Source organism: Pygocentrus nattereri, chromosome 5, assembly GCF_015220715.1.
Source record: "Pygocentrus nattereri isolate fPygNat1 chromosome 5, fPygNat1.pri, whole genome shotgun sequence".
NCBI classification, from domain to species: Eukaryota; Metazoa; Chordata; class Actinopteri; order Characiformes; family Serrasalmidae; genus Pygocentrus; species Pygocentrus nattereri.
In genome coordinates, this window is record NC_051215.1 from 50056095 (window position 1) to 50082105 (window position 26011).

Consider the following 26011-nt stretch of genomic DNA (forward strand, 5'->3'; position numbering starts at 1 on the left):
CAAGCAAAACAGTACCCAAAGATTTTCATATTTAACACCATATATCCATTAAAAATATTACATATAAACACTCGACTGTTGTGTCGGTTCACTGGTCATTGGGATTATATGCTTGTGCTGCAGAGACTGGGATTCCTTGTTCCTATCTATTGTTGCTCGGCTACATTGAAAATGATGCCCTCAATGTACTTCCGAGTCAAAATAAAGGTTTATTGATTGATTGATTGATCGATTGATCTTCATCACTGTAGTATGTATGAGGTAGTATGTTATTCTAAAACGAAGCATCTGGGATCACACTAGTCTGAATCTGTTTAGATCGCAAAGAGTAAATCATACGGGAAATAAAAAAAAAAGGAATTCCTATTTAAGACTGATATTGTCACTTCATGTAATTAAGAATGGAGTCTTGCAAGCTGTGCCAGGTGAATACTACTATTACAAATAATAATAATAATAATAATTAGCTTTGGCTTTTTTATTCTTATAGAATACTTGAGTATTAGAAAATTAAAATATTAATATATATATTTAATGTCAGCACATCATCCACTGACAAGAAACCACTGTGTGGAAGATGACGAGCCAACTGCTACACTAGTAGGTCTAGTCTTAGCTCATTAGTGCAGCTGAAGGAGCAGCTCCTGTTACTCTGCTGCAGTGATAAACATTTTCGCCTAACAGTTTCTGACCAAGACACTCTCAAATGTACTTGAGCTACTTTTCCCCCGGCTATCACCAGTCGGATTTTATATCAAGACACGTTCACTTCAGGTAGAAACTGGCATGTTCGGTCTCAGAAATGAACTGAGTATGAGTTCAATACGTCTTACAGACGCCCAAATATCAGAACTAGTCAGAATGGACATGTCTAATAAAAGTTTGAAAATTTAATAAAATCTTGATGTTACAAACAAAATTCATATCGGACCTGAATTTATGAGTGTCTGAGCGCTCTAACCTGCTCAACCTCAGCTTTTTTTGTCTCTCTCTACCGACTGGGAATCACAAGGCCATTTTATTTTTGTACCCCAGGATGTTTTAATTTAAAGCAGAACAGTCATTGTGGTGGCGGAGAAGCTGGAAACCTGAAAACGCAGCAACGGAGCGTATAAAGGAGGGAAAACTGAGCTGGATTGGCTGACCTTACGCTGTTCTTGAGTTTTTCAGGGCTTTTTTTTTTGGTCAGGCTGTGGCCATGCCGGAGTGTGAAATGTGTTTGCAATTACGGCGGGAGAGGAGAAGGAGGAGGAGAGACGGAGAGTTCTATGTCAGAGAGAAAAAAGAGAAAGGGAGAGAGAAAACGTGCATGGATGTTAGGGAGACAGAGAGAAGGACACAGAGGGAGAGTGAGGGATAGAGAGAGAGAGAGAGCATTATTTATTTATTTCTGAAAAGACCTGTCAGAATTTGCTCCAAAGCAATGCGTTTGTGGAAGGTGGCCTGGATCTGCGTCCGTACATTAATAAATAATGCCTGTGTGTCAGAGTCACATATGGGCTGAGCGTTATAATGAGAGAGAGAGAGAGAGAGAGAGAGAGAGGGAGAGAGAGAGAGAGAGAGAGACAGAGAGAGAGAGAGAGAGAGGGAGAGAGAGAGAGAGAGAGAGAGAGAGAGAGAGAGAGAGAGAGAGAGAGAGAGAGACAGAGAGAGAGAGAGAGAGAGAGAGAGAGAGTGTCTCATGCTGTTGCTAGGTTAATATATATGTCAGTATGACTGCATGCTAGGGCCTGAGTGGTATAAACACGCTGCGATATTTTACAGTATTTCTTGTAAGTAACTGAACATTTCAATAACTAATAATATTGGCTATGTTAAATTAGAGAAGGCACTGATCCAATAACGGGATCAACAGAAAATGCTGGTTTGGACGCTGAGGTCTTTGGTGGGGAGAAATGAATGAATTTGATCCAATTCTGTAGCAAATCTCTCAAATTTGTAAGGCATCATTTGATTAATAATCAAAAACACTTGCCTCCCTGCAGCAGTAGATGTTTTATACGTATATCCACATGCTAATGGTTTACACACATATTCTACCTAATATATTTCAGCTGGAAAACAGTGAGATTTTGAAGAGTGAGTTATCTGACATCAAACGTGACAATCGATCTAAATGATGCTGAAAGTTTAATTTCGTTAAATCTGTATGAGTAGTATGTGCAAAATGAGCTTCAGCTTGATGTCCATCGGCACAGGCTCTACGCTTCCCTCACAGTATAGAATGGTTTTCATTATGGGGATGAATGTTTTAGAAACCTGCCTATAAGTCCTAAATCAACGCCTGCTTATAAAGCCCTAATTTACTAATCATTTTTTAAAACTTTCTGGATTTGAAAATCACAACTGTGTCATTTCGTATTGTCAGTAGCCACCTATTGTGTAGTCCTGCGGGGTAGTGGAGTGTTTAAGTTGTAGATCATCTTAAAATTTCTCAAACTCTCTGAATAATTGAATGGCTAAGGTGTAAACAAAGCCATTTACAGTGGTTTGATGTGAAATGCTCCATTGTAGAGAAACTCACCGAGTCTGAGTTCTTCATGGTGGTAAGTGGTAATAGGGAAGAGATATCTGAAGTGCCTCTAGTCCTCTACCTTACAGAAAATTAGTACATGAAATACTACAGATACGCTGCCTGAGACATTGTTTAAGTTAGTTTTCAGGTAAGAGTTTGGTCTGGAATGTATTTTTTACATTTATTCAAGGCAAACAGGTTCATGCCAAATGTAATAAGGCAAAATAGTGCCCAAAGTTATTTACCACAATTTTACCGTTATCAGCATTACCTCTGAAGACTCAGGAGACACATGTAGGTTCACTCATTGTTTTGGACAGTAAATAAAATATTTGCATTATAGACATTACAACCCTTGGTTTCCATCACCACCCCTGTAAAAAATTCAAAACAGTGAGTTTCTCTGTGGTGAACTATTTAACATCATGAATGACTTTTGAATGAATTTTACATCTCAAATCATTAAATTATACAGAAATTTTGAACAATCTGTAAAATTACCCACTAACTGAAGAGTTTCCATTAAAAATAGCTCAATTTAAAGTTTAAACATTCCGTCTGGTATCAGGCAGTGCCTAAGGTTTCAATGTTGTACTGGAAAAAAGAAAGTGGTACAGTGGCACCTCAAGGCGTATAGTAAGTGCTCAGTGTTTGTTCCCAAAAGGCCGTGATAACACTACAAAAAGCTATACCTGATCTGTGCTACCACTCTGACCGTTCACACAGCTTGTCCAGCCTCGCAACAGTAGCTATGAAAGAACACGTTCACGGTCGGAGGCTGGAGAGGGGAATTCTAGTTCATACAAATAAAGCCATTTGAATTTGAGTCAGAGAGACAGAGACTCATTCCAAATGAGCCACTGTCACTGACTAATCTCTTCCCTCTCTCCTCTCTTTCCCTCTTTTGCTCTTTCTCTCTCTCTCTCTCTCTCTCTCTCTCTCTCTCTCTCTCTCTCTCTCTCTCTCTCTCTCTGTGTGTGTCTCCCCCTCATTCATTTCCAACCAGCACCAGTGTATTGTAAGAAAAGCCTTTTTTGGACCTCTTCCTTACTCTTCTTTCTCTTTCTCTCTCTCTCTCTCTCTCTCTCTCTCTCTCTCTCTCTCTCTCTCTCATCTCTCTCTCTCCTCTGGTGGATGTTCCTGAGCAGTCTCTGATCGGAGAATAACCCGGTTCCCCTGTGGCTCACGGGTGTGATGAGGGCAGATTAGAGCCTGATTGTGGGGGGATGAGTGAGGGAGGCTGATGGAGGGAGAGAGAGGCTGTTTCAGCCCGGGATGGAGTGATGGAGAGAGAGCGTAGCTGCAGACGAGTCTCCAGCGCTGCGGCCTGTCAGCCCTGAGTTCATAGGGCTAATTTATTCTCCGGCTGTGGGGGTCTACAGCACGCTCTTCACTGGGAATTCACAGCACGCCTTTTTTTTGTTTTTTTCTCACTGGTGGTTTTTTTTTTTCTTTTCTTTTTTCCTACAGCTCGTTTTTGTCCTCCTTTCTGGCATGCAGTGGGGGGATTGTTTTCAGTTTCATTCTCATCAGCCTTGTTAGCCATACCATATATACACATACATATATAGATGGTGGCGATCCAACTTTTATTTGAGGTACAATGATTGAAAAAATCTAAATCTTATCAGGAAATAAATACTTTTCTCAAATCTGTTTGTGCCTCTGTTGTTGGCACCCCTTCATTTAGTACTGCAGCCTCCCTTTGCAAAGATAACAGGTGAGTATTCTCTTATAACACTTAATGAGACTGGAGAACACAGGCAGAGGATCTGAGACCGGATACAGAACCTCTCCAGATCCTTCAGATTCTGAGGTCCTCGCTGTGGTCTCTCCTCTTCAGCTCATCACACAGGTTTTTTATGAGGTTCAGTTCAAGGGACTGGGGTGGCCATGGCAAAACCTCAATTCTGTTATCAGAGAGTCATTCTTGTGTTAATTTTGAGCTGTGCTTTGGATCATTGTCCAGCTGGAAAATCCAAACGGTGGCCCAGTTTAAGCTTTCTGGCTGAGGCAGTGAGGTCTGGCTTTTTTTTCTGCTGGTACTTGAGTCTTTGGAAGAGAAACAGCCCTACAGTACCAAAGATCCATGACCGTACTTCACAGTGGAGATGAGGCACTTTTCTGGGCGGGTATCTTTGTGTCCACGCCAAACCCACAAACTGTAGGCGCCGTAGGAATTTGTTGACAGCAGAGGCTTTCCTCTGGCAACTCCCCCAAAAAACTTATGGTTAAATAGATCTTTGTAGTTTGGGAGATGTTATGACCCCAAGATCTAATTCATGTCTACAGCACTTTAGCTGTGATCTTTGGAGATACTTTGTCCACTCGAACCAGCCTCCTCATTGTGCTTTGGGTCAATACAGTCGTGTTCTTTTCCCGGCAGATTGATTCTTAACGCCTCCAGTTGTTTTAAGCTTCTTACTTATTGCCCTGATAGTGGAACGGCATTTTCAGCTGTTTGGTTGTTCTTGTGGCCATTTCCTGATTTGTGCAGTTTGTGCTGTTTTTTCTGGTCTTTCTCATAACGACCAACAACTGTGGGAATTTGGCCTGTGTTTCACATCATATATATTCCGCAGTGAATCAGGAAGTCATGGCTGACCATTTAAGTGTTCCTAATAACGCTGGTGAACTTTTTTTGAACAAAAAAAAATATAAATGTGAACATGCACCAGTTAGATTTCACTTTTAAGAATTTCTAGGGGTGGAAACTATAAACTATATACATATGGCACATATAGATTTAAGAGAAAATTTCATATTTTCATAGCAAGTTAACTTTTTTCTCTTTCATCATTTTACCTCAAATAAGGTTAGATATTTGGTCTTTTAAATGAAACATCAAAAGGATAAGTAATTATTTTCTTATTTTGCTTATGATTTCCAGGCCAGTGTTTGTGGACGGACACTGTAGCTAGCTGATAGATAGATAGATAGATAGATAGATAGATAGATAGATAGATAGATAGATAGATAGATAGATAGATACTTGGCAGTCAAAGTTTACACTCAAAATATCCATTCATTTCATTCAATGTCAAGAAAAATGCAGAAAACAGCTTCCGTTCTTTTTTTTTTCTTTGATTCATTTTTCCAAAGAAATCTGCAGGAATATTTTCCCACATCTCTAAAGCTTAGTCTAAAAAGTTGGTTGCATTTCCTGTTTCTCATGATCCATAGTATCCCAAACACATTCAGTGATGTTGAGGTCTGGGCTCTGGGTGGTCTGGGCTCTGGGTGGTCAGTCCATTGTTCTGAGAACACCAGCCAGTCTTTGTTTGGTTGCTCAGTATCAGCGTCTGGACAGCTACACACCCTTTCAGACGCATCAAGTTGTCTTCTCAAAGTGGAACAATGGCTGGAAACACCCATGGATTTTTTCAGACATGAAGCAAGAGTGTAGCTTGAATTTTTCCTTGAATTTGTCTCTCAAAGATGAAAGCTTTTAGTAATGTGTATCTGATGGTGACAGTTTAGGTCTACCAGGACTTGCACAGTTGTTAGGAATCCTTTTTACTTCGTTTTTTTACTTTGGCTCCCCCGATATCAACAATATACTGATAAAAATACAGCTCTGTATAGAAAGCAGCTGTAGGGACTGATAGACATTGGGATTAGGGCTTGATTATGAGTCAGCAGCATCTTTCCACACACACACACACACACCCACACACACATGCATGCACACACCTCAATCAGCGCGGGACGCACAAGGCCTCGCTATTAAGTGCACCTGCCACCCCCAATCAGTGTCAATGGCTATCAAGACCCCAGCACCCCCCCTCCCCACACACACATGCTCTGTCTGATTTCACTGCTGCTGTCTGAGTATGTCTTTACTCTTTAGGATTTTTTTGTGGGCCCCAATCAGTCAGACTGATTTGTGGTTCTGATGCGCCGGCTGTAGGGCTGATGAAGGAATGTCGGTGGTCAGTGGTTTGGGTGGGGGTGGTTGGTGATACGATGATATATTAGCATTATAAATTAGGCCATTACACTCTTTCATGGTCCAATTAAGCACAAAATCTTTGAACTGGATCATCAGCCATGAACTGGTTTTTCTCCTGTTTATTTTTAAATATTTTTTTATTTTCACAAAGAATTGAAGGGATGAATTTGCCCTGTTGAACGGGCCAAGCTGTAAGCATGATCAGGCTGTAACTGTGACTGATAACACATTAAAATAATGCACTAACTCATGTCATTGACTTTTTTTTTTACTTTGTTAATATAATTATTAATATGTACCAACTGCATATTTTATTTCACTGTTTAATGTACAGTCGTTCACTTTCATGTGGCTGTATTACAGTGCCAAGCTCATGGTGGTTTTGCTTAAATACATACAGAAGCTTGTAGATCATTCAGACTGTATATTCTTTGCATGTTGAAATTGTACAGTTTTAGGGTTAGGGTTTAGGGTTAGGTTAGGGTTAGGGTTAGGTTAGGGTTAGGGTTTAGGATTAGGGTTAGGTTAGGGTTAGGGTTTAGGGTTAGGATTAGGTTAGGGTTAGGGTTTAGGATTAGGGTTAGGTTAGGGTTTAGCGTTAGGATTAGGTTAGGGTTTAAGATTAGGTTAGGGTTAGGGTTTAGGGTTAGGGTTTAGGATTAGGTTTAGGGTTAGGGTTAGGGTTAGGGTTTAGGGTTAGGTTAGGGTTTAGGGTTAGGGTTAGGGTTTAGGGTTAGGTTAGGGTTTAGGGTTAGGGTTAGGGTTTAGGGTTAGATTAGGGTTAGGTTAGGGTTAGGGTTTAGGGTTAGGGATTAGGGTTAGGGTTTAGGGTTACTGACGATTACTGACGGCTCCTGCTGTAGAGAGTTGGTCTCTTTTGCACAGTTAAGTTTGCGCATGTGGTGGTCAGCTGCAGTGTGTGTGGTGTGTTGAAGTGCAGGAGACGAGAGGCAAAGGTAAGATGATGGAAGGCAATCAGCAGATGGCCTTAGTTGTCACTGGCTCTTCCTTGTTGCTTTGCTGTGTCTGGGCTCTAATTGGTCAGTCTCTGACTGTGGCTTTGGTCAAGGTGTAACAGGCTGCTCAGGCTGTAACTGTGGTCAGGGTATATCTGGGTAAGGTGTTAATGTGGTCAGGCTGTAACTGTGATCAGGGTGTAACTGCTCTCAATCAAGATGAACTCTCTTTCTCCTTTACCTCTCTCTCTCTCTCTCACACACACACACACACACACACACACACACACACACACACACACACAGTCTCTCTCTTACACACATAGCTGATGGTGTGACTGCGATGGTCCTGTGTATGTGTGTGTGCAGCTGGCAGAGAGCCGTGCTAATTGAGTCTTCTTTGTACCGGTCACTGCAGCAAAGAAAGCAGAGAGTGGAGGAGAAGAGAGGGCAAGAAAGAGAAGAAAGAAAAGCAGAGGAAGGAGAATGGAGGGAAATACAGTAGCAGTGAAAGGCAGCAGAAGCATCTCAAGAAGCCTTAGCATAATCAATACTGCAGCCTCAACACTTAAACAGCGGCCGTCTATCACCACCACCGACCAGCCATGCGGCCACCGCGCGCTGATCAATATCTCAACATAAACCACACACTGATCAATAACTAAACGTACACATCCACCTAAACACTCTATACTGTGTTTTTTAACCTCTGAAGCTGGATAGAGAGAAAGCAAGAAACGTGAAAAAGAAAGGAAATGAAGAAAGAATAGAGGAAAGAAAAAAGAAAAGAAACCAAGATGGACAGAAAAAGAAGCTTCTGTGACTTGTTTACAGCATTAGTGTTGTAGCTCCAGTGTAAAACCGAGGAAGCAAAAATCCGACACCAACCATATCTCGGCTGATTGAGTCCATTTCAGGAACCTCGCCTGGGTTACAGAGTGTTCTCTGAACTATCGCTTTAACGCTTTGAACAGTGGTTTTAGTGCTTAATAAACCCGTATTGTTCTGAAACGTACCAGCTTAGATGAATTCGGTCAGACTTCTTTTTTTCTCCCATTGCTCATGTAATGGCTTCATCTCATTGATATAAATTGTATGTGTGTGTGTGTGTGTGTGTGTATACACAGTGTACCCCCTCTAGGCCTTATATCTGTAGTATTTAATGCCCATTTACTTAATGTAATCATTTTGTATTTAACTTACTTTTGTAATGCTTTTGTATTTGATCTCTGCAAGTTTTGGTTAGAAACGAAAAGGTTCAAAGCTGGAAATGCTCAACAGAAAATGGCCCAATTGCGATTCTTATTGCTGTGGTCTGTAGGTAGATACTAGCAAGCTCTCTCACTGGTTATTACTTCAGGATCTGGATCGAAGTCCTTTCATATTAGATTAACGACCAACATAATTAGGTGACAGAAGAATCTACCAGTCATATTTGGATTGGTTGATTCCTGGGCGAGACTAGTATAGTGAAGAAAAAGGTCACTCTAGGATTCCTGGAAGTCCTGGATACTTCACTGACTCTTTAAATGAACTAACTCTTAACCAGGTTTTAAATATGCACGGAAGGTCAAGTGTGTTAACGTCTGTTACAAGTAGAACAGCATGATTCCTGATGAAATGTGAATATGTGCACTCAGTTCAGCTATTACAAACAAATAAATGCCTTTGTATAATATAAATTAAATAATTAAATGAAATGAATTACAGGAATCCTGCTTGTGAAACAGACCGAACAGAAAGAGCTACTCGACCTGCGGATGAACACATAGAATATGTATGTTTTTCGTTAAAGTACTCGATGGAAACGTTCTGGACCGACACATTTCAACACAGTGTCATGATGGCAAAACTTTGGGTGTATATGTTTCGATCCTTAATTTACTTCCAAAAATGTATGTAATTGACCTGTATCTTAATATTAAACTTTAGTCCATCTGTATCATGGAATATAAAATATCAACAGCACAAATGAGGCCAACATGAACTTGTTTTATACTAAAGGCCACGTGACGTGGCAGCAAAGCATAACATAGCATGATTGACAAATGCCGTGGGAGTATTTTGTGCGTGCTTCTGGTGGCATGCAGCTGGAGGCAAACTCAGGGCAGCTGGTGTTTTGCAGAAGCGCTGTGGTTACAGCGTCTGATTTAAAACGTGATTCACTTAGTTGTGCTCTCACTGAAAGAAATACCCGCTTATGGTGGTGACATGCCGCTGCGGTCAGTCGTATGGCTGCAGTGAGCGCAACGTGCCCTGCTATAGTAGCAAGCAAGCAAAATCTATTTATATAGCTCTTTTCACAACAGGTGTTGTCACAAAGCAGCTTTACAGAACAATCAGTATTACAGAGAGAAGAGAAAAGAAAAGAAAATCCGGGTCCGAGCCCCCATGAGCGTCGCCAGCGGCGACGGTGGCAAGGAAAAACTCCCTAAAAGAGGAAGAAACCTTGAGAGGAACCAAGACTCAGAAGGGGAACCCATCCTCCTCTGGTCGACACCGGACAGCAAACATTATTAGTATGAAGTTTTATAGTAAAGTGGGAAAGAGAAGATCTGAGGGTGAGGACTGCACAGCGCTGTACAGCAAGAAGCTCAGTGGTGGTCAAACCGGTCCAGAAGGCTGGTGAGCAGCGGCACCAATCAAGGCAGAAGAGGCAACAGCATCAGACGCACAGGATGGGCAGCTGATCAGCTCGGCAGAGAAAGGAAAGAAAAACACAGAGTCAGTTCTGTAAAGAGTAACTGACCACAGAGTCAGTTCTGTAAAGAGTGACTGACCACAGATTACAGTAAAACAGAGCAGCAGAGACTCCAGCAGGTCTAGACCTGACAGGGAGACTAATCACCAAGTGCTTGACTGTACAAATAGTGTCACATTATGATCACAGTTTTTTGGTTTTTTGTGCATCCCTAGTTACAAACTTCAAATAAAATATGTGGCGTACTTCACAAGCTTGAACTGTGCTGCATAATGTTCTGTCTGGATTACTCGACAGAGCTCGTCTAGCTAGTGACAGTCAAGCTAGTTCTGCATGCCCTCATTCAAACAGTTAAAAACTACGCGAAGAAATCTAATTACACTTTATTGGATCAATTACGGATGGTTTCGTTTGCAGAGAGTTTAAACATAAACATGTCATAGCAGGTGTCATATGCTGTCATAAGACAGATCTTATATAACAGAGTCATATTACCACTGCTGGTAATCAGCTATGACCGATGCCATAACGTTTGATGCCATGACAGCTTATCTAATATGCTGATTTTTGACGTGCTCTCTAGTTAACGATCACAGACACATTGATATTTGTCATGAAAATGAACAGTAACAGTAACATGACACAGTTATATTACTGGACAAAGTCCCTGTGTTGACTAATTGTGTCACAGGATTCAACTAAAGTTCAACTATAGGTCTAAATGTTCGTGTGCACCAGTGTTAGCTAACATCCATCCATCCATCCATCCATCATCTTCCGCTTCTCCGGGGTTCGGGTTAGAAATCCCACAGGGGTGCTAGACATTATCCTAGAGGTGGTTACTGGACTAAGGAGACTGTAACACATCTGTGCACATCTGCTTTGTGATGATTTTTGGGGATTTCACTGTGAAAGTTAGATTTGCTCTGACTACAAGTTAAAGTTAAGTGACCCTTATTAGTCCCACAAACGGGGAAATTCCACCTCCGCATTTAACCCATCTGAGAAGTGTGACCTTCCGGTCACAAGGCCAGTTCCCTGATCTCCAGCCCATCACTAGGCCACAGATATAAATACTGTATGTGTTCTCCTGATTAGTAGCACATCCCTGACCTTGTAGTGATGCAATTTTGTTTACAGTTCTTTAAGAAACAGTACCATCATCATGAAATATTAAATTTCACCTTGATTTGATTAAATTTGATTATTTTGGTGCAATTCAGAATCATTTCAAAGAAAATACTGACTATGTAAACTTGACTCGAGGAACTATTTAAACACTAGTGAAATATTAACAAAAACAATGTTTGAGATATAGGCAAAAAAAAATAATGTTTGACAATGATGTGAAAATCTGAACACACTTCATTGACAAATATTATAATTGATCTTAATTGATGGTAAGATTCTAAAATGAATGCAGATAAATGCAATTTTGCACCCCATTTTTCTGAGTTATTCTTGTGCCAAATAATTCAGCATCACGCATGAACAGAGCGTTTAAACACACAAACAAAGCTCTCCACACAAGCAGAGTATAACCAAAATTCCCTTAATTAAGTGGAAAGAACAAATAAGCGGTTGTAACGAACTAGCTGGGGTAATTGAATAATGACCCCATTAGCGGCTCAGGGCTGCTTAAGTGGCTAATTGTGCGCTTGCTCTCGTTACTGTGGGGGCGGCCTCAAACTTCAGATCTGAACTTAAAGCTCCACGGCTGGCGTAGAGAAGTTTTTGCTGAGCACAATAACACATCAGTGCACTTTAACGCAGTGGCACACGGCTGCTTAAAGCGAATTTCAGGTGAAAAACCAAATTCCCCAAGCAGTCAGTCAGCCAAGACACGTCTGGTGTCTGAGGTTTGCTTCTTTTAGCGCTGGAGCTATGAGGCTAATGCAGCTAACGAGTGGTGAAAGCACAGACCCCACCAATCAGCATGGTGCTACCTGCAGGCTTACACCGTTGCTTACTTGCTTAGAACTGTGTTAACCATAAGCTTCCATTAGTAGCCTGTAGCTAGGCTGGTGATATCCAGAGCATGTAAGCTTGTGAACTCTCTAATGTTAATGACTATACTGAACTTTTCATTACCAAAGAGTTTTTAATTTAGGCTACTTGCAGATATAGGGTAGAGGGGAAATTTGCATAATTTTTTAATAAATATTTATTGTTCTGCAGCAAATACAGTCTTATAAATAAAGGGGGATCATTTTGGTAAGTGAGATGAAGAGTAAAAGCTGGCAATGTTGATTATAAAACATTTCAGCAGGATTTGTTTATGTGTTGTTTACTCCCAGATACCAAACATGTCAGTCGGTTGATACGGTCGGCATCCCGCTGACTGTTTGACTGTCCACCCTCGGACCACCCATATTACTGCCCTGCATACAAGCTTTAACTAGTTTCTAATCTCCTCAAACAAATTTTAAATGCACATTTTAAAAGACTTTTACTTTAGAAAATAACCCGAGACAAATATTAACAAACAATGGAGAGAAAAAATAATGACTAGGCCTGATTTTAAATGATTTTATAGAAGATGTTGTTGATGACCCTGTTCTAGATTAAAATGATGTACTAAACTAACTTACAAAGTAGAACTAAAGAAAGGGAAGGGAGGAAAAATGAGTAAATTGGACTGAGTGGAAAAATAAGCACCGGCAAGCTGCCCAGCAAACGCTGAGCAAAAAGCCAGTGGACCGCCAGCTTTGCCACCAGTGGGCCAACCGTGGTCCAGCATCCTCCTGCTATCAGGCCTGTTTTATAACGCTCAGATGATCCAGGCGGTTATTCTGACTCATTGCAATTGACTACGGAAAGTGTAGGGGGCGATACGGCTTCTATTCTTCTATTGAATCATTCTAAAAGCACTCTATAATGCTCATACCACTCACACGGACATGTTGACAGATTGTAATTCATTACAGGAAGTGTAGAGGGCGCTACTGTTTCATTTAAAAAGCTGTATAGTGATCATAGGATGCCTGTGGTTTCTCAGGCAGATTGCAGCGCACTACAGCGTGAACTTGTACACTGTAATGTTTTCTGCTAACCTGTTTTTCTGTAGGCATCACATCTGCATGCTAGCAGCACAAATAAAACATAACTGAACTGAACATTTCATGTTTTCGTTTTATATTCCGAACTGAAATAATCTTTTTTCTTGTTCTGTTTACTAGCAGTATTTGTTTAAAAATGCAGATATTCAGGCAGCAAATACGGTTTAAAAGCCCATTGTTACACCATTAGACGTCTGCTTTAAGTTTCATCAGCTGCAGGAAGAGACGGCAGCGTGTTCATAAGCAGGTCGGAGTGATTTCGGTTCTGATCAGCGTACAGTAATTCCCTCCGTCGCACAAATAATCCCCTGGTGTGCTAATTGGTCACGGAGATTGCCAGGAACCTCAGTATTTTATGTGCTGACTGCCAAATGAGTTTGGAGAGAGGGAAGCAGGCGGTGGGGGTTGGTGGAGGGTTGGTGGGGGGTGTCTTTAGCTCGGATGGAGTTGCTGTTCCTCTCTGCCGCAGATGGAGACGCTGTAATTAAACGCCTCATTGTCGCTCGTTGGGAATTGACGGCGAGTCGTTGCCGTGCGGTAATTATTATTTTGGTGCGTCTGCAAGTCCTCGGCTCCTCAGGTCTATGGCAGAGTGAATTAAATTGGCTCAAAATGGGATTCTGTTTGTGACTCTCGGCAGAAAATCATTTGACTAAAACCTATACAGGGATTTGCAAACCAGGTTTATAAAGACTCTTATCAGAATCACCACATACATTAACACATACCTTAACACATTAGGAATTAATGCGCATTTTTATATGAATTTTCTTTTTATATTTAAGTAAAGGTGAAAGTACCAACCAGGTATGAACAGTCTTGCTTCTCCAACAGATGTTGTTCTGGCGGCTGTCGTAGGTTCGGCTTTACAGAATGGCCTCAAATATTTCAGTCAACCTGATGGCGTTTTTGTCATAATGTGTGCTGTTAATTTCAGATTATATTTGTATGTCTGTGAAAAGTGTAGTTTGTTGTGTAATCAAGGTTTTTAGGGATAAACATTGTTAGATAGGCTGAGCAGAAATTTCACCCCTTTCAGCTGCTGCAGTGTTGTTAGCTTGCTAAATTAAGCGCAACCTGTTCCACCAAGCAGGTTGCAGTCATTTCAGCTATTGCACTGCCGTCTCAACCAACATTACAGCACGAAGAGAAAGCATGAAAATATGTAACTTCAGGGAGGAGGGAGAGATAAACAGAGGCTTAACTAGGTAGCGATGCTAAAACAGCACTGAACCGTCTGATAATCAATATCTCAGTTCCCCAACAACCGTGTGATCCTTCACATATGTACAAATTAAAAGCATTTCAAATCATTGTCACTGGCATCTGAACTATTTGCGAAGTGTCCATTTTCCTCGCCATAGTAACACGACCTTCTGTTTTTTCCGTTCTTCCTCTAGAGGACGCCGGTGAGCAATGGGGAAGCATTCCGGTGGTTCTTTTAGGCCCAAAACCAGGAGACACCAGGCCATCTTCTGACTCTCTGCTAAAACTCCTGTGGGGCTCCCAGAACATGAAACCAAAGCCCGGTAGTGGGAGTAAGAGAGAGAAGTTGAGAGAGAGAGACGAAGGGAAAAGATAAACGACTAAATGGTGTTGGTTTAACTCTGTAATTTCTTTTCCTGTGTAATTATTGTACCTTTCGACAGTATCATAATGTATATTTTTCGGTGTCTATGAATGTGTTTCAGTGTCGTGGCTGTGCCAGTTACAGCCGTTCTTATGTAACGGACTCAGTAGACAATCATTACCACCTGGAATAAATAAACAATACCAATGGAGGCCAGCGAGGCGGCACCCAGCCCCAACACCACCACACGGAGCTTTTAGACCTGCAGCAATAATCGGGAAGGTGATTATGCCTCGTTTTGCTCCATGAAGTTCCTTTTTTGAGTGATTTTATCTGACTGCAAAGTCCATCAGCCTCCACTTCCTCCGATTTTCAGATTGGATGCAGTAAAAAAAAAACAGCCATCACTACAAGCATGGAGTATTCACCATTTTCCCCAGAATTTCTTAATTTATGCACCATAGTACGCTTAGACTTCTCTGTTATTTTTTCCAGGCTGTTTGGATTTTGGGTTTCATGATAAAAGGAAGAACATTTTGTCTTACATGTTCCTTTTTTTTCCTTTTTATTCTTTCTTTTTTATTTTTGTAATGTAATATTCTGATTTACACTGGTTCAGTACTAATGACCATTTAACTGGGAATTTCACCGATTTTATTACATTTCCGCAACGTTAATGTGTTAAGATGTAAACAAAACAAAAGATGTAAACATTGAGTGGTTTGATGTGAAATTCAAGAGAAGCGGAGTTTGATGCCCTCACAGAAAGTCATTAGGAGAGACGGTTACCCATTCAGGGTGAAGAGGTACATGCAGCGCATAGTGTTATATAGCAAAACACTTGATCAGTGAAATCTCCCTTCAAAGATCATTTGTACTGCTTATTTTCTTATTTTTGTCTTTTTTTTTTCCAACAAAAGCTGTCTTAAGGTAAATAGAGGTACCAGTAAAGAAATTCTAGTTAACAGTAAAACATCTGAATTCAGCGTTTTAAAGCGTAAAGTGTCTGGGAAAGTCTGACGGACAGGAGAAATGAACGCCTAGAGTAAATCTGCATTAGTCTGTTACAGTAAGAGCAGATTGACACATTCCAACCTGGAGAATCCGATAATTGCTCACAGTCATAAGCCCTAATGTTGCATGTGTACATGTGTTTTTGGTTTTAAAGATTACTGAGAATTTGTATATTGTTGTTGTGATGCTTTTATGTGTTCAAATTAAAAAAGACAAAAAAGTGTGCAAAAAAAATTTGATGTCATCGAATAATGGAATAATTTTTATTATTCTCACTTGTAAAATTAAACATTATGATCACCTGCGTCTGCGTCTCAGACTCGATTTCTTTTGTAATGCAAACCATCCACACTATAATATCTCTACAAGGGAAATCTAGTCAGTATATCAATTATTTCTCGTTATCAGATTATCACAAGATTATTTATAGACATTAATTCGGAATAACTCATTTTACTACAGTTTTGCTGCAGAAGCATTAGAAGTGTCCAGGATGATGAGAAAGCTGTAGAAACCCAAGAATTCAGACTAAAGTTCCAATGTCTAGAATATTATTCCTATATGAGAAGTAATATTAATTACTATTACTATACTATTAATATGGCATGAATGAATCTAGACTTGTGAATAGTCATTTATATTTTTTCTGAAATGGATGTTGATGTAATTTGTGAACACTGTAATTTGTGAATTTGTGATGTCACAAAAAAAAAACATTTACTTAAAAACATCAGTTTAGCCCCAGTCACTCATGCAGAAGTTACACAGAGTGTTTCAGCCTTTTTGAATGAGGCACGATACAGGGTAGCCAATCAAAACAGAGCTCATTTACATATATCATATGTCTTAAATGCACAGAAAATGCACAAATACAGCCTGTTTAATTGTAAGGGGTGTGTGTAAAAATGAATTATGACATCTGATGCATAAACATGCATAAGAAAAAAAGAAGGTTTAATTAGTTGTATGTACAGAAATTCCATGTCTAGATAATTTCGTTCACTTCATGCTTTATTTCTTGAAAATTATCTGCCAATGGAAGAAGATCATTTTTCTACTTCAGTAAAAACGTCTATAAATCAGTTGAATAACGTTATAACATTTTTCATAATGAGAAATATATGTTGAGGTTTAAGAAGATTTCACTGGCAGGGATGTCACTTTTCTCAGTGATGAAGGCGAAGAGGGGGGTGGAAGTGAAAGAGAAGTGAGAGAGAGGGAGTAAAGGCAGTAAAAGCATGCGCGCCGTCCTCAGCCTGGTTTTCCTGCGGAATACTAAAGCACAGGCTGGAGACGCCAGCGGCTCCCACAGGCACACGCCTTTAAAGAGAGAAACTCAAATCCCCCTGCGGTTCGTCACGCTGGAATAAACGAGGGGGGGTTAACTGAGACGAGCGAGATGCTCCAAGGATGGAGGAAGGGGAAGAGAAAGAGAAGGGGAGAGAGAGAGAGAGAGAGAGAGAGAGAGAGAGAGAGAGAGAGAGAGAGAGAGAGAGAGAGAGAGAGAGAGAGGAAGAGAGAGAGAGAGAGAGAGAGACAGAGAGAGAGAGAGAGAGGAAGAGAGAGAGAGAGACAGAGAGAGAGAGAGAGGTTGTTTTCTGAATGATGTGAGGGGGAAGGGGACAAAGAGGCCAGAAAATGTGTGTGTGTGTGTGTGTGTGCGTGTGCGTGTGCGTGTGTGTGTGTGTGTGTGTGTGTGCGCGCGAGAGAGCTGCCTGAGGGTGTTTGTGTGTAAATTGTGTGCATGCAACTGGGTATTTAGAATCAAAATAATACTGCATTCGTATCGTCACTGTCCAAAGAAAAACTTTACAGGAGAACAGGAAAACGTTCTTTCTGCTTTTTTGTGTAAGTTAATCTAAAGAGGTTTAATTCCAACAGAAAATCTTTCACCAAATAAAGTAGAACAAGAAAAAATGACAAAAATGGACGAGTTTTCTTCTGACCGCAGCAATAGGTTTTGATTGGCTGCCCTGTGTTGTGTCTTGTTGAAAAAGCAGCCCAAATTGAAATGTGGAACAAACTGTTAAGGTGGGACTCAGAGACACTAAAAATAAGCAGCTAAAAGCCACTCCTTTCAGAAGTATGGATTCTTTGGAAGGCTGCAATGATCCATTTGCTTCTGGACAGCAAGGGTCAGGACAACATTTAATCATCTTCCACTCTTCCACTAAGTTCTACAAGCTCTGCTACAGACAATTCAACAGAAATGAGAGGAGATAAACTGCTGTAGGGGGACAGAACGAGGCTAAACTGCCATAGGCTGTAAGCTAAATGGGTGGTCATATGCAGTCATAGTCATATGGACTATGTTCATGGTTGTGATGTAACAACCACGGTCAATTCAAATTCTGGACATTTTTCAACTGGACCAAGTAGTAAAACCTTTGGCACCATTGGCCATCAATCCAGTGCTGAAGGGTCCAGTTTCGTTGTTTTTGGTACCATTAATACCAACTGGACCTAACATTACTAAAGAAATGTAAATGTAATGAATTCCTTAGTCTGTCAGGTGAAAAAGTTACCAAGAACCTTTATATAACCAGTAGGTGCACTAAACTATAAACTAGAATGGTATCTTGATGTGTGGATTGATATTTTTGGAATTATTACTTTGTAGTCTACCACCCCCTTTTTCCGATTATGTAGCCATGCAAAATGCGGCTTGGTGTTATGATGTTAAAACAAACACTGACCTCCCTGAAAAAGACGTTGTCTAGAGGGCAGAATATTAAGATTAAGTGACCCTTATTAGTCCCACAACGGGGAAATTTCACCTCCACATTTAACCCATCCGTGAAGTGAACCACCACATACACACTAGTGAGCACACACACACACTAGGATGCAGTAAGCACACTTGCCCAGAGCAGTGGGCAGTCCAATCCGCAGCACCCGGGGAGCAGTTGGGGGTTAGGTGTCTTGCTGATCCCTAACCTCCAGCCCATGACTGCCCCAATATGATGCTCAAAATTCAGTTCAGTGTTAATTGTGCCTTCAGATGTTATCCAATAATTGCCCCCTACCATGAGACTGCCTAGCTTTTGATCTTTACGCTGATAACAATCTGGATGGTCCTTTAATTCTTTAGCCTGGAGAACATGATGTCCGTTTTTCCATCTGAAAAATTGACTTATCTGACCACATACCACGTTTTCAACTATATACCAGTCCATTTCAGATGAACTCTGAGAAGTTGGCAGAGGTTTTTAAGATTGTACATGGTACAGTCTTAGCTTGCATTTGCGGATGCAGCAATGGACAGTGGTTATTGGCACTGGTTTGTCAGTGCATTCCTGACCCATATGAGGATATCCATCACAAAATGGATATCCATGCTGGTTTTCCATGCAGGACCATCTAAGGGATTAAAGTTTACAGGCATTCAGTTGTAAACTCCCTGAATCTGTTAATGACATTTTGCACTGTAGAGGGTGAAATTTCCTAAAATCCTTGCAATCTCTTGTTAAGGAGCACCTCTGAACAGTCGAGGCTCGGCACGGTGACAAGCCTCGACCCTTCCTCTCTCATAAAATACTCAGTCTTTTATACCCAAGCATGATTGCATTTCCTGTTTAGGATGTTTCTTGAACATTTGAAATTGTTCCTAGTCCAAGTCTATTCATTGTCCCAAGTTTTTTACATGTTGCAGGCATCAGTTTCAGAAAGAGTAATGTCTATAAAAATCAATGAAGTTGATAAGACATATATCTTTTACTGTTTTCATTCAAATACAGTTTAAAGTAGAGTTTTACATCACTGACACCATAAGAGACACCATAAGTCTCCGGGTCCATGGGGGTCCTGACCACTGAAGAACAGGGTAACAGAGTATCAGAGAAACAGATGGACTACAGTCTGTAACTGTAGAACTACAGAGTGCAGCTATACAGTAAGTGGAGCTGATAAAGTGGACAGTGAGCGTAGAAACGAGGAGGTGGTCAGAACGTTACGCCTGATCGGTGTATAGACAGACATTCACATTCAGAGTCTTTATATCTAACTTCAGCAACACTTTAGCCTCAAAATCCTCATCAGTGACTCTGGCTCTGTTTGGGGTGAGAATGAGGCCTGAATAATCTCTCCACTAGAGCTAGAACTAGATTCCTAGGTATAATATAATAATCCTCCTTTGCTGTAAAATCATTATACTACATGGCTCTAACGCAGTTTTCTCAATAAATGATCTTAAACACTGGAGTTAACGCATAACTGCTAATTCACCCTTTAACGCTGAGGACGCGCAGACTGTTGATCACACAGCAATGCAGAGAACGAAGCGGCAAAGAGAGAGAAGACGAACATCGATAATTTGGAGATTAATGGACTTATTTACATTATAAATCATCTGGTTTGCTGATACATTTAATCTGCAGCAACGCGCGGAACTTAAGTCGCTTCTCTTTCTCCTGCTTCTCGTTCGAATTCTCCCGTTCCACCTTAAATGGCGCAGCAGGACATTCTGGCGCCTCAGGCACCATTTAAGGTGGAACGGGAGAATTCGAACGAGAAGCGACTTCAACCTCATTAAAAGTCGAACACTGAGAGACGTTTTACAAGAAACTCGTGGAGAAGCTTCCCGAGATGTGAGAAAAGCGGCTACAGCTGAGCTGAAGGTTAAAGCAGAGCAAAGTAGGCCTGAGTTTGGGTTTATATTCTCAGCCTGTACTACATCATCAGCTCACACTGAGACAGACCTACAGCCCAGACGGTCAAACGGACATAAGACGTCGTGCCTCCTGAGGTGGCTTCATTTTTGTTGATAGGACAAAACGGCTCTTCTTAACATTTCGGTTGCGACCCCTGAGCTAAGCCTGCTAGTAAGGGGGGGTCAGCGCACAGGTCCGTTTGCTCAAACTGTCCACGGCCCCGTCAGGACTGCACAGTCGTCTCCAGCCCAGTGAACGACTGCGTTCTGTGGTTCATTTTGCACTGATTGACTGAAGCCTGCAGCAAAAATTTTCACTATAGCTGCACAAAAACTACCAGCTACACTTCATAAAACTGTAGTGGCTACAGCTATTAGCTTCTAATATTTGTGGCTGACTACAAAAAGTTGCGTGCTACTTAGCCACTCCCCCATCCTGCCATTAGAGTCGTGTGGTTGGTCAGTTACAAAGTAAACAGCAATGTTAACATAGGATCCATAACTAGGGGCTATATTTGTCACTTGGTGTCACTAGGCAGAGATGAGGCTATAAGGCTAGAGGTGAGGATTTAAGGTGAGATAAAGGTGAAGCTATAAAGTGAGGTATAGGTAGGTTGTGTGGTGATTTATAGGTGAAGCTGCAACATGAGGAAGAAGTGAGGCTGTGAAGTAAGGCTAGAAGGTAAAGGTGAGGCTGTAAAATGAGATGACTATCTGAGGTAGAGGAGAGTTTGTGAGGTGAAGTAGAGGCGAGGTAAGTATGAGGTGGAGGTGAGGCTATAAGGTGAGATAAAGCTGAGTTTGTAAAGTGGAGGTGAGGCTGTAAGAAGAGAAAGGTAAGTTTTTAAAGTGAAGTAGAGGTGAGGCTGTAAGATAAGATAGAGGCAGTGTGTGAAATACCCCTTGGTATTCGGGGGGTCCGATATTGGCTTTCTACTCCAGGGCTGGCTGACTGCTATCTCACTTGCCTTAGTGGTGCTGATGCTACCTTCAATGGCAACAAAATGTTTGGTTTAATTATTTAATTAATTCCTCTTTTAGAAGTGCTATTTCTAATTTTCTAATGTGGCCTACCGCACATTAATTGAGGTCTAACATATCTCCTCCTTATTTCCACCAATCTCAAGTTTACAAATATGCTGTGGCATATTATAAAGTTTTTCAAAGACATCCTGACCATAGTTAGAGTTTCTAGGCTGTTGGTGCAATTAATTGGTGAGGTAAAGGTGAAGGTGAAGGTGTGAAGTGAGGTGAAGGTGAGTCTGTAAGGTGAGGGTGTAAATTGAGGTAGAGGTATGTAAATAAGTAAATAAGGTGAGGTGGAGGTGAGGGTGTAAAGTGAGGTAAAGACGGGCTGGTGAGGTGAGGTGGAAGACAGGGTTAAAAGTAAGGTAAAGGTGAGTTTGTAAGATGAGGTGGAGGTGAGGGTATAAGGTGAGGTAGAGTTGGGGGAGTAAGGTGAGATGAAGGTACTGTAAGCTAGCAGGGTAAGGTAGAGGTGAGGGTGTAAAGTGAGGTAAAAGTGAGTTTGTAAGCTAAGATGAAGGTGGGGGTGTAAGGTGAGGTGGAGGTGAGGGTGTAAAGTGAGGTAAAGGTGAGTTGGTAAGGTGAGGTGGAGGTGAGGGTGTAAAGTGAGGTAAAGGTGAGTTGGTAAGGTGAGGTAGAGGTGAGGGTGTAAAGTGAGGTAAAAGTGAGTTTGTAAGCTAAGATGAAGGTGGGGGTGTAAGGTGAGGTGGAGGTGAGGGTGTAAAGTGAGGTAAAAGTGAGTTTGTAAGCTAAGATGAAGGTGGGGGTGTAAGGTGAGGTGGAGGTGAGGGTGTAAAGTGAGGTAAAGGTGAGTTGGTAAGGTGAGGTGGAGGTGAGGGTGTAAAGTGAGGTAAAGGTGAGTTGGTAAGGTGAGGTGGAGGTGAGGGTGTAAAGTGAGGTAAAGGTGAGTTGGTACAGTGAGGTGGAGGTGAGGGTGTAAAGTTAGGTAAAGGTGAGTTGGTAAGGTGAGGTGGAGGTGAGGATGTAAAGTGAGGTAAAGATGAGTCGGTAAGGTGAGGTGGAGGTGAGTGTGTAAAGTGAGGTAAAGGTGAGTTGATAAGGTGAGGTGGAGGTGAGGGTGTAAAGTGAGGTAAAGGTGAGTTGGTAAGGTGAGGTGGAGGTGAGTGTGTAAAGTGAGGTAAAGGTGAGTTGGTAAGGTGAGGTGGAGGTGAGGGTGTAAAGTGAAGTAAAGGTGAGTTGGTAAGGTGAGGTAGAGGTGAGTGTGTAAAGTGAGGTAAAGGTGAGTTGGTAAGGTGAGGTGGAGGTGAGGGTGTAAAGTGAGGTAAAGGTGAGTTGGTAAAGTGAGGTGGAGGTGAGTGTGTAAAGTGAGATAAAGGTGAGTTGGTAAGGTGAGGTGGAGGTGAGGGTGTAAAGTGAAGTAAAGGTGAGTTGGTAAGGTGAGGTGGAGGTGAGGGTGTAAAGTGAGGTAAAGGTGAGTTGGTAAGGTGAGGTGGAGGTGAGGGTGTAAAGTGAGGTAAAGGTGAGTTGGTAAGGTGAGGTGGAGGTGAGTGTGTAAAGTGAGGTAAAGGTGAGTTGGTAAGGTGAGGTGGAGGTGAGGGTGTAAAGTGAGGTAAAGGTGAGTTGGTAAGGTGAGGTGGAGGTGAGGGTGTAAAGTGAGGTAAAGGTGAGTTGGTAAGGTGAGGTGGAGGTGAGTGTGTAAAGTGAGGTAAAGGTGAGTTGGTAAGGTGAGGTGGAGGTTAGGGTGTAAAGTGAGGTAAAGGTGAGTTGGTAAGGTGAGGTGGAGGTGAGTGTGTAAAGTGAGGTAAAGGTGAGTTGGTAAGGTGAGGTGGAGGTGAGTGTGTAAAGTGAGGTAAAGGTGAGTTGGTAAGGTGAGGTGGAGGTGAGGGTGTAAAGTGAGGTAAAGGTGAGTTGGTAAGGTGAGGTGGAGGTGAGGGTGTAAAGTGAAGTAAAGGTGAGTTGGTAAGGTGAGGTAGAGGTGGGGGTGTAAAGTGAGGTAAAAGTGAGTTGGTAAGGTGAGGTGGAGGTGAGTGTGTAAAGTGAGGTAAAGGTGAGTTGGTAAGGTGAGGTGGAGGTGAGTGTGTAAAGTGAGGTAAAGGTGAGTTGGTAAGGTGAAGTGGAGGTGAGTGTGTAAAGTGAGGTAAAGGTGAGTTGGTAAGGTGAGGTAGGGGTGAGTGTGTAAAGTGAGGTAAAGGTGAGTTGGTAAGGTGAGGTGGAGGTGAGGGTGTAAAGTGAGGTAAAGGTGAGTTGGTAAGGTGAGGTGGAGGTGAGTGTGTAAAGTGAGGTAAAGATGAGTTGGTAAGATGAGGTGGAGGTGAGGGTGTAAAGTGAGGTAAAGGTGAGTTGGTAAGGTGAGGTGGAGGTGAGTGTGTAAAGTGAGGTAAAGGTGAGTTGGTAAGGTGAGGTGGAGGTGAGGGTGTAAAGTGAGGTAAAGGTGAGTTGGTAAGGTGAGGTGGAGGTGAGTGTGTAAAGTGAGGTAAAGGTGAGTTGGTAAGGTGAGGTAGAGGTGAGGGTGTAAAGTGAGGTAAAGGTGAGTTGGTAAGGTGAAGTGGAGGTGAGGGTGTAAAGTGAGGTAAAGGTGAGTTGGTAAGGTGAGGTGGAGGTGAGTGTGTAAAGTGAGGTAAAGGTGAGTTGGTAAGGTGAGGTGGAGGTTAGGGTGTAAAGTGAAGTAAAGGTGAGTTGGTAAGGTGAGGTGGAGGTGAGTGTGTAAAGTGAGGTAAAGGTGAGTTGGTAAGGTGAGGTGGAGGTGAGGGTGTAAAGTGAGGTAAAGGTGAGTTGGTAAGGTGAGGTGGAGGTGAGGGTGTAAAGTGAGGTAAAGATGAGTTGGTAAGATGAGGTGGAGGTGAGGGTGTAAAGTGAGGTAAAGGTGAGTTGGTAAGGTGAGGTGGAGGTGAGGGTGTAAAATGCGGTAGAGGTGAATTTCTAAGGTGAATCCCTCTGCAGGTACATGGCATTCTCTCACTAATCCCTTCAGGGAGAGAGCTCTCACTGCTGGAGCTGGAACAGAGCCATGTGATGGCATTTCCACGACACACTCGCACTCACACACACACACACACACACACACACACACACACACACACACACACACACACACACACACACACACAGCCTCTAGGGATGTTATGGGCAGAAACAAAGAAAGAAAAAAGAGGAAGGAAGAAATCTGTCGTGTGTGTGTGTGTGTGTGTGTGTGTGTGTGTGAGTCCTCATTGTACAGAAGTGTGTGTGTGTGTTGGGCTTCTGTCGTCTGTCGTATTGTCTGTGTGTGGATTATCAGATTTGGTAAATCGGTTTAATTAATTTACCGTGCTTTTCATTATCATAATATCATGGTCCTATTGTATAAAACAGGCAGAAAGGCAGCAGCGTTTTGAGACGAGGCCAGAAACAGTGATGTGATTTGATGATTTCTCTTTCATTCACTGAACGGAATGCAGTGCACTTTCCTCCATCATTTAGCACTGACACATTCAGCCCTCTCTGAGCAGAGAGAGAGAGAGAGAGAGAGAGGGGGAGAGAGAGAGAGAGAGAGAGAGAGAGAGAAGAGAGAGAGAGAGAGAGAGAGAGAAAAGAGAGAGAGAGAGAGAGAGAGAGAGAAGAGAGAGAGAAGAGAGAGAGAGAGAGAGAGAGGGAGAGAGAGAGAGAGAGAGAGAAGAGAGAGAGAGAGAGAGAGAAGAGAGAGAGAAGAGAGAGAGAGAGAGAGAGAGAGAGAGAGAGAAGAGAGAGAGAGAGAGAAGAGAGAGAGAAGAGAGAGAGAGAGAGAGAGAGAAGAGAGAGAGAGAGAGAGAGAGAGAAAGAGAGAGAGAGAGAGAGAAATGGATAACAGTGCTATAGGGGTGTAAACATGTATTGCGATGCAGCGATCTGCAGGTGGTGATTCAACTGCATGAGATTTGTAATGTTGTAATTATATGTATTGTAATTATTTATAGTAATTATTTTTTTTTTTTGCCAAAATACAATTCTAAAATTCTAGTTCAAAAACAGGAGGGAGCTGATACAGGATTCATGCTTTTTGTTAAATGGTTTGAATGAATGGAATGACTCTGCCACACCTTTAAAGGGCTCCTATTGTGCTTTTTGTACACATAAACAGTCTACAAAGTACTAGAGGGTGTGACTCTCTCGCACACAAACTTCATCTTTCAGTTACCCTCTTCCTTTGTTACAATCCTCATTGGCCGCCTGTGCAATGAAATAAGTAAGCGATACTTTTTTTGATCCCACAATGGGGAAATTCCACCTCCTCATTTAACCCATCCGTGAAGTGAAACACCACATACACACCAGTGAACACACACACTAGGGGGCAGTGAGCACACTTGCCCAGAGCGGTGGGCAGCCCAATCCGCAGCGCCCGGGGAGCAGTTGGGGGTTAGGTGTCTTGCTCAAGGACACCTCAGTCACGTGCTGTCGGCTCTGGGGATCGAACCGGCGACCTTCCGGTCACAGGGCCAGATCCCTGACCTCCAGCCCACGACTGCCCCCCATGACGTGCTCATGAACAAATGAACATATTAGGTCCCCTTTAAAAGAACTGTGGGCCTCGTTCATCTATATCGTCCAAAGTTTTTTTAGATATATTCCTGATCAGATTCATGTTCTTAAA

The 26011-nt window shown here is 42.0% G+C and overlaps 1 protein-coding gene across 1 annotated transcript in view; it reads left to right on the forward strand.

The window, feature by feature from the left end:
* The window catches only part of cxxc4 (CXXC finger 4), a 68892-nt gene extending 52832 nt beyond the window's left edge, over positions 1-16060 (forward strand). Inside the window, exon 3 of the mRNA XM_017684366.2 lies at positions 14584-16060. Coding sequence (XP_017539855.1) covers positions 14584-14628 — 45 coding nt within the window. The 3' untranslated portion in view covers positions 14629-16060. The remainder of the gene's footprint in view (positions 1-14583) is intronic.
* Positions 16061-26011: the final 9951 nt, after the last annotated feature.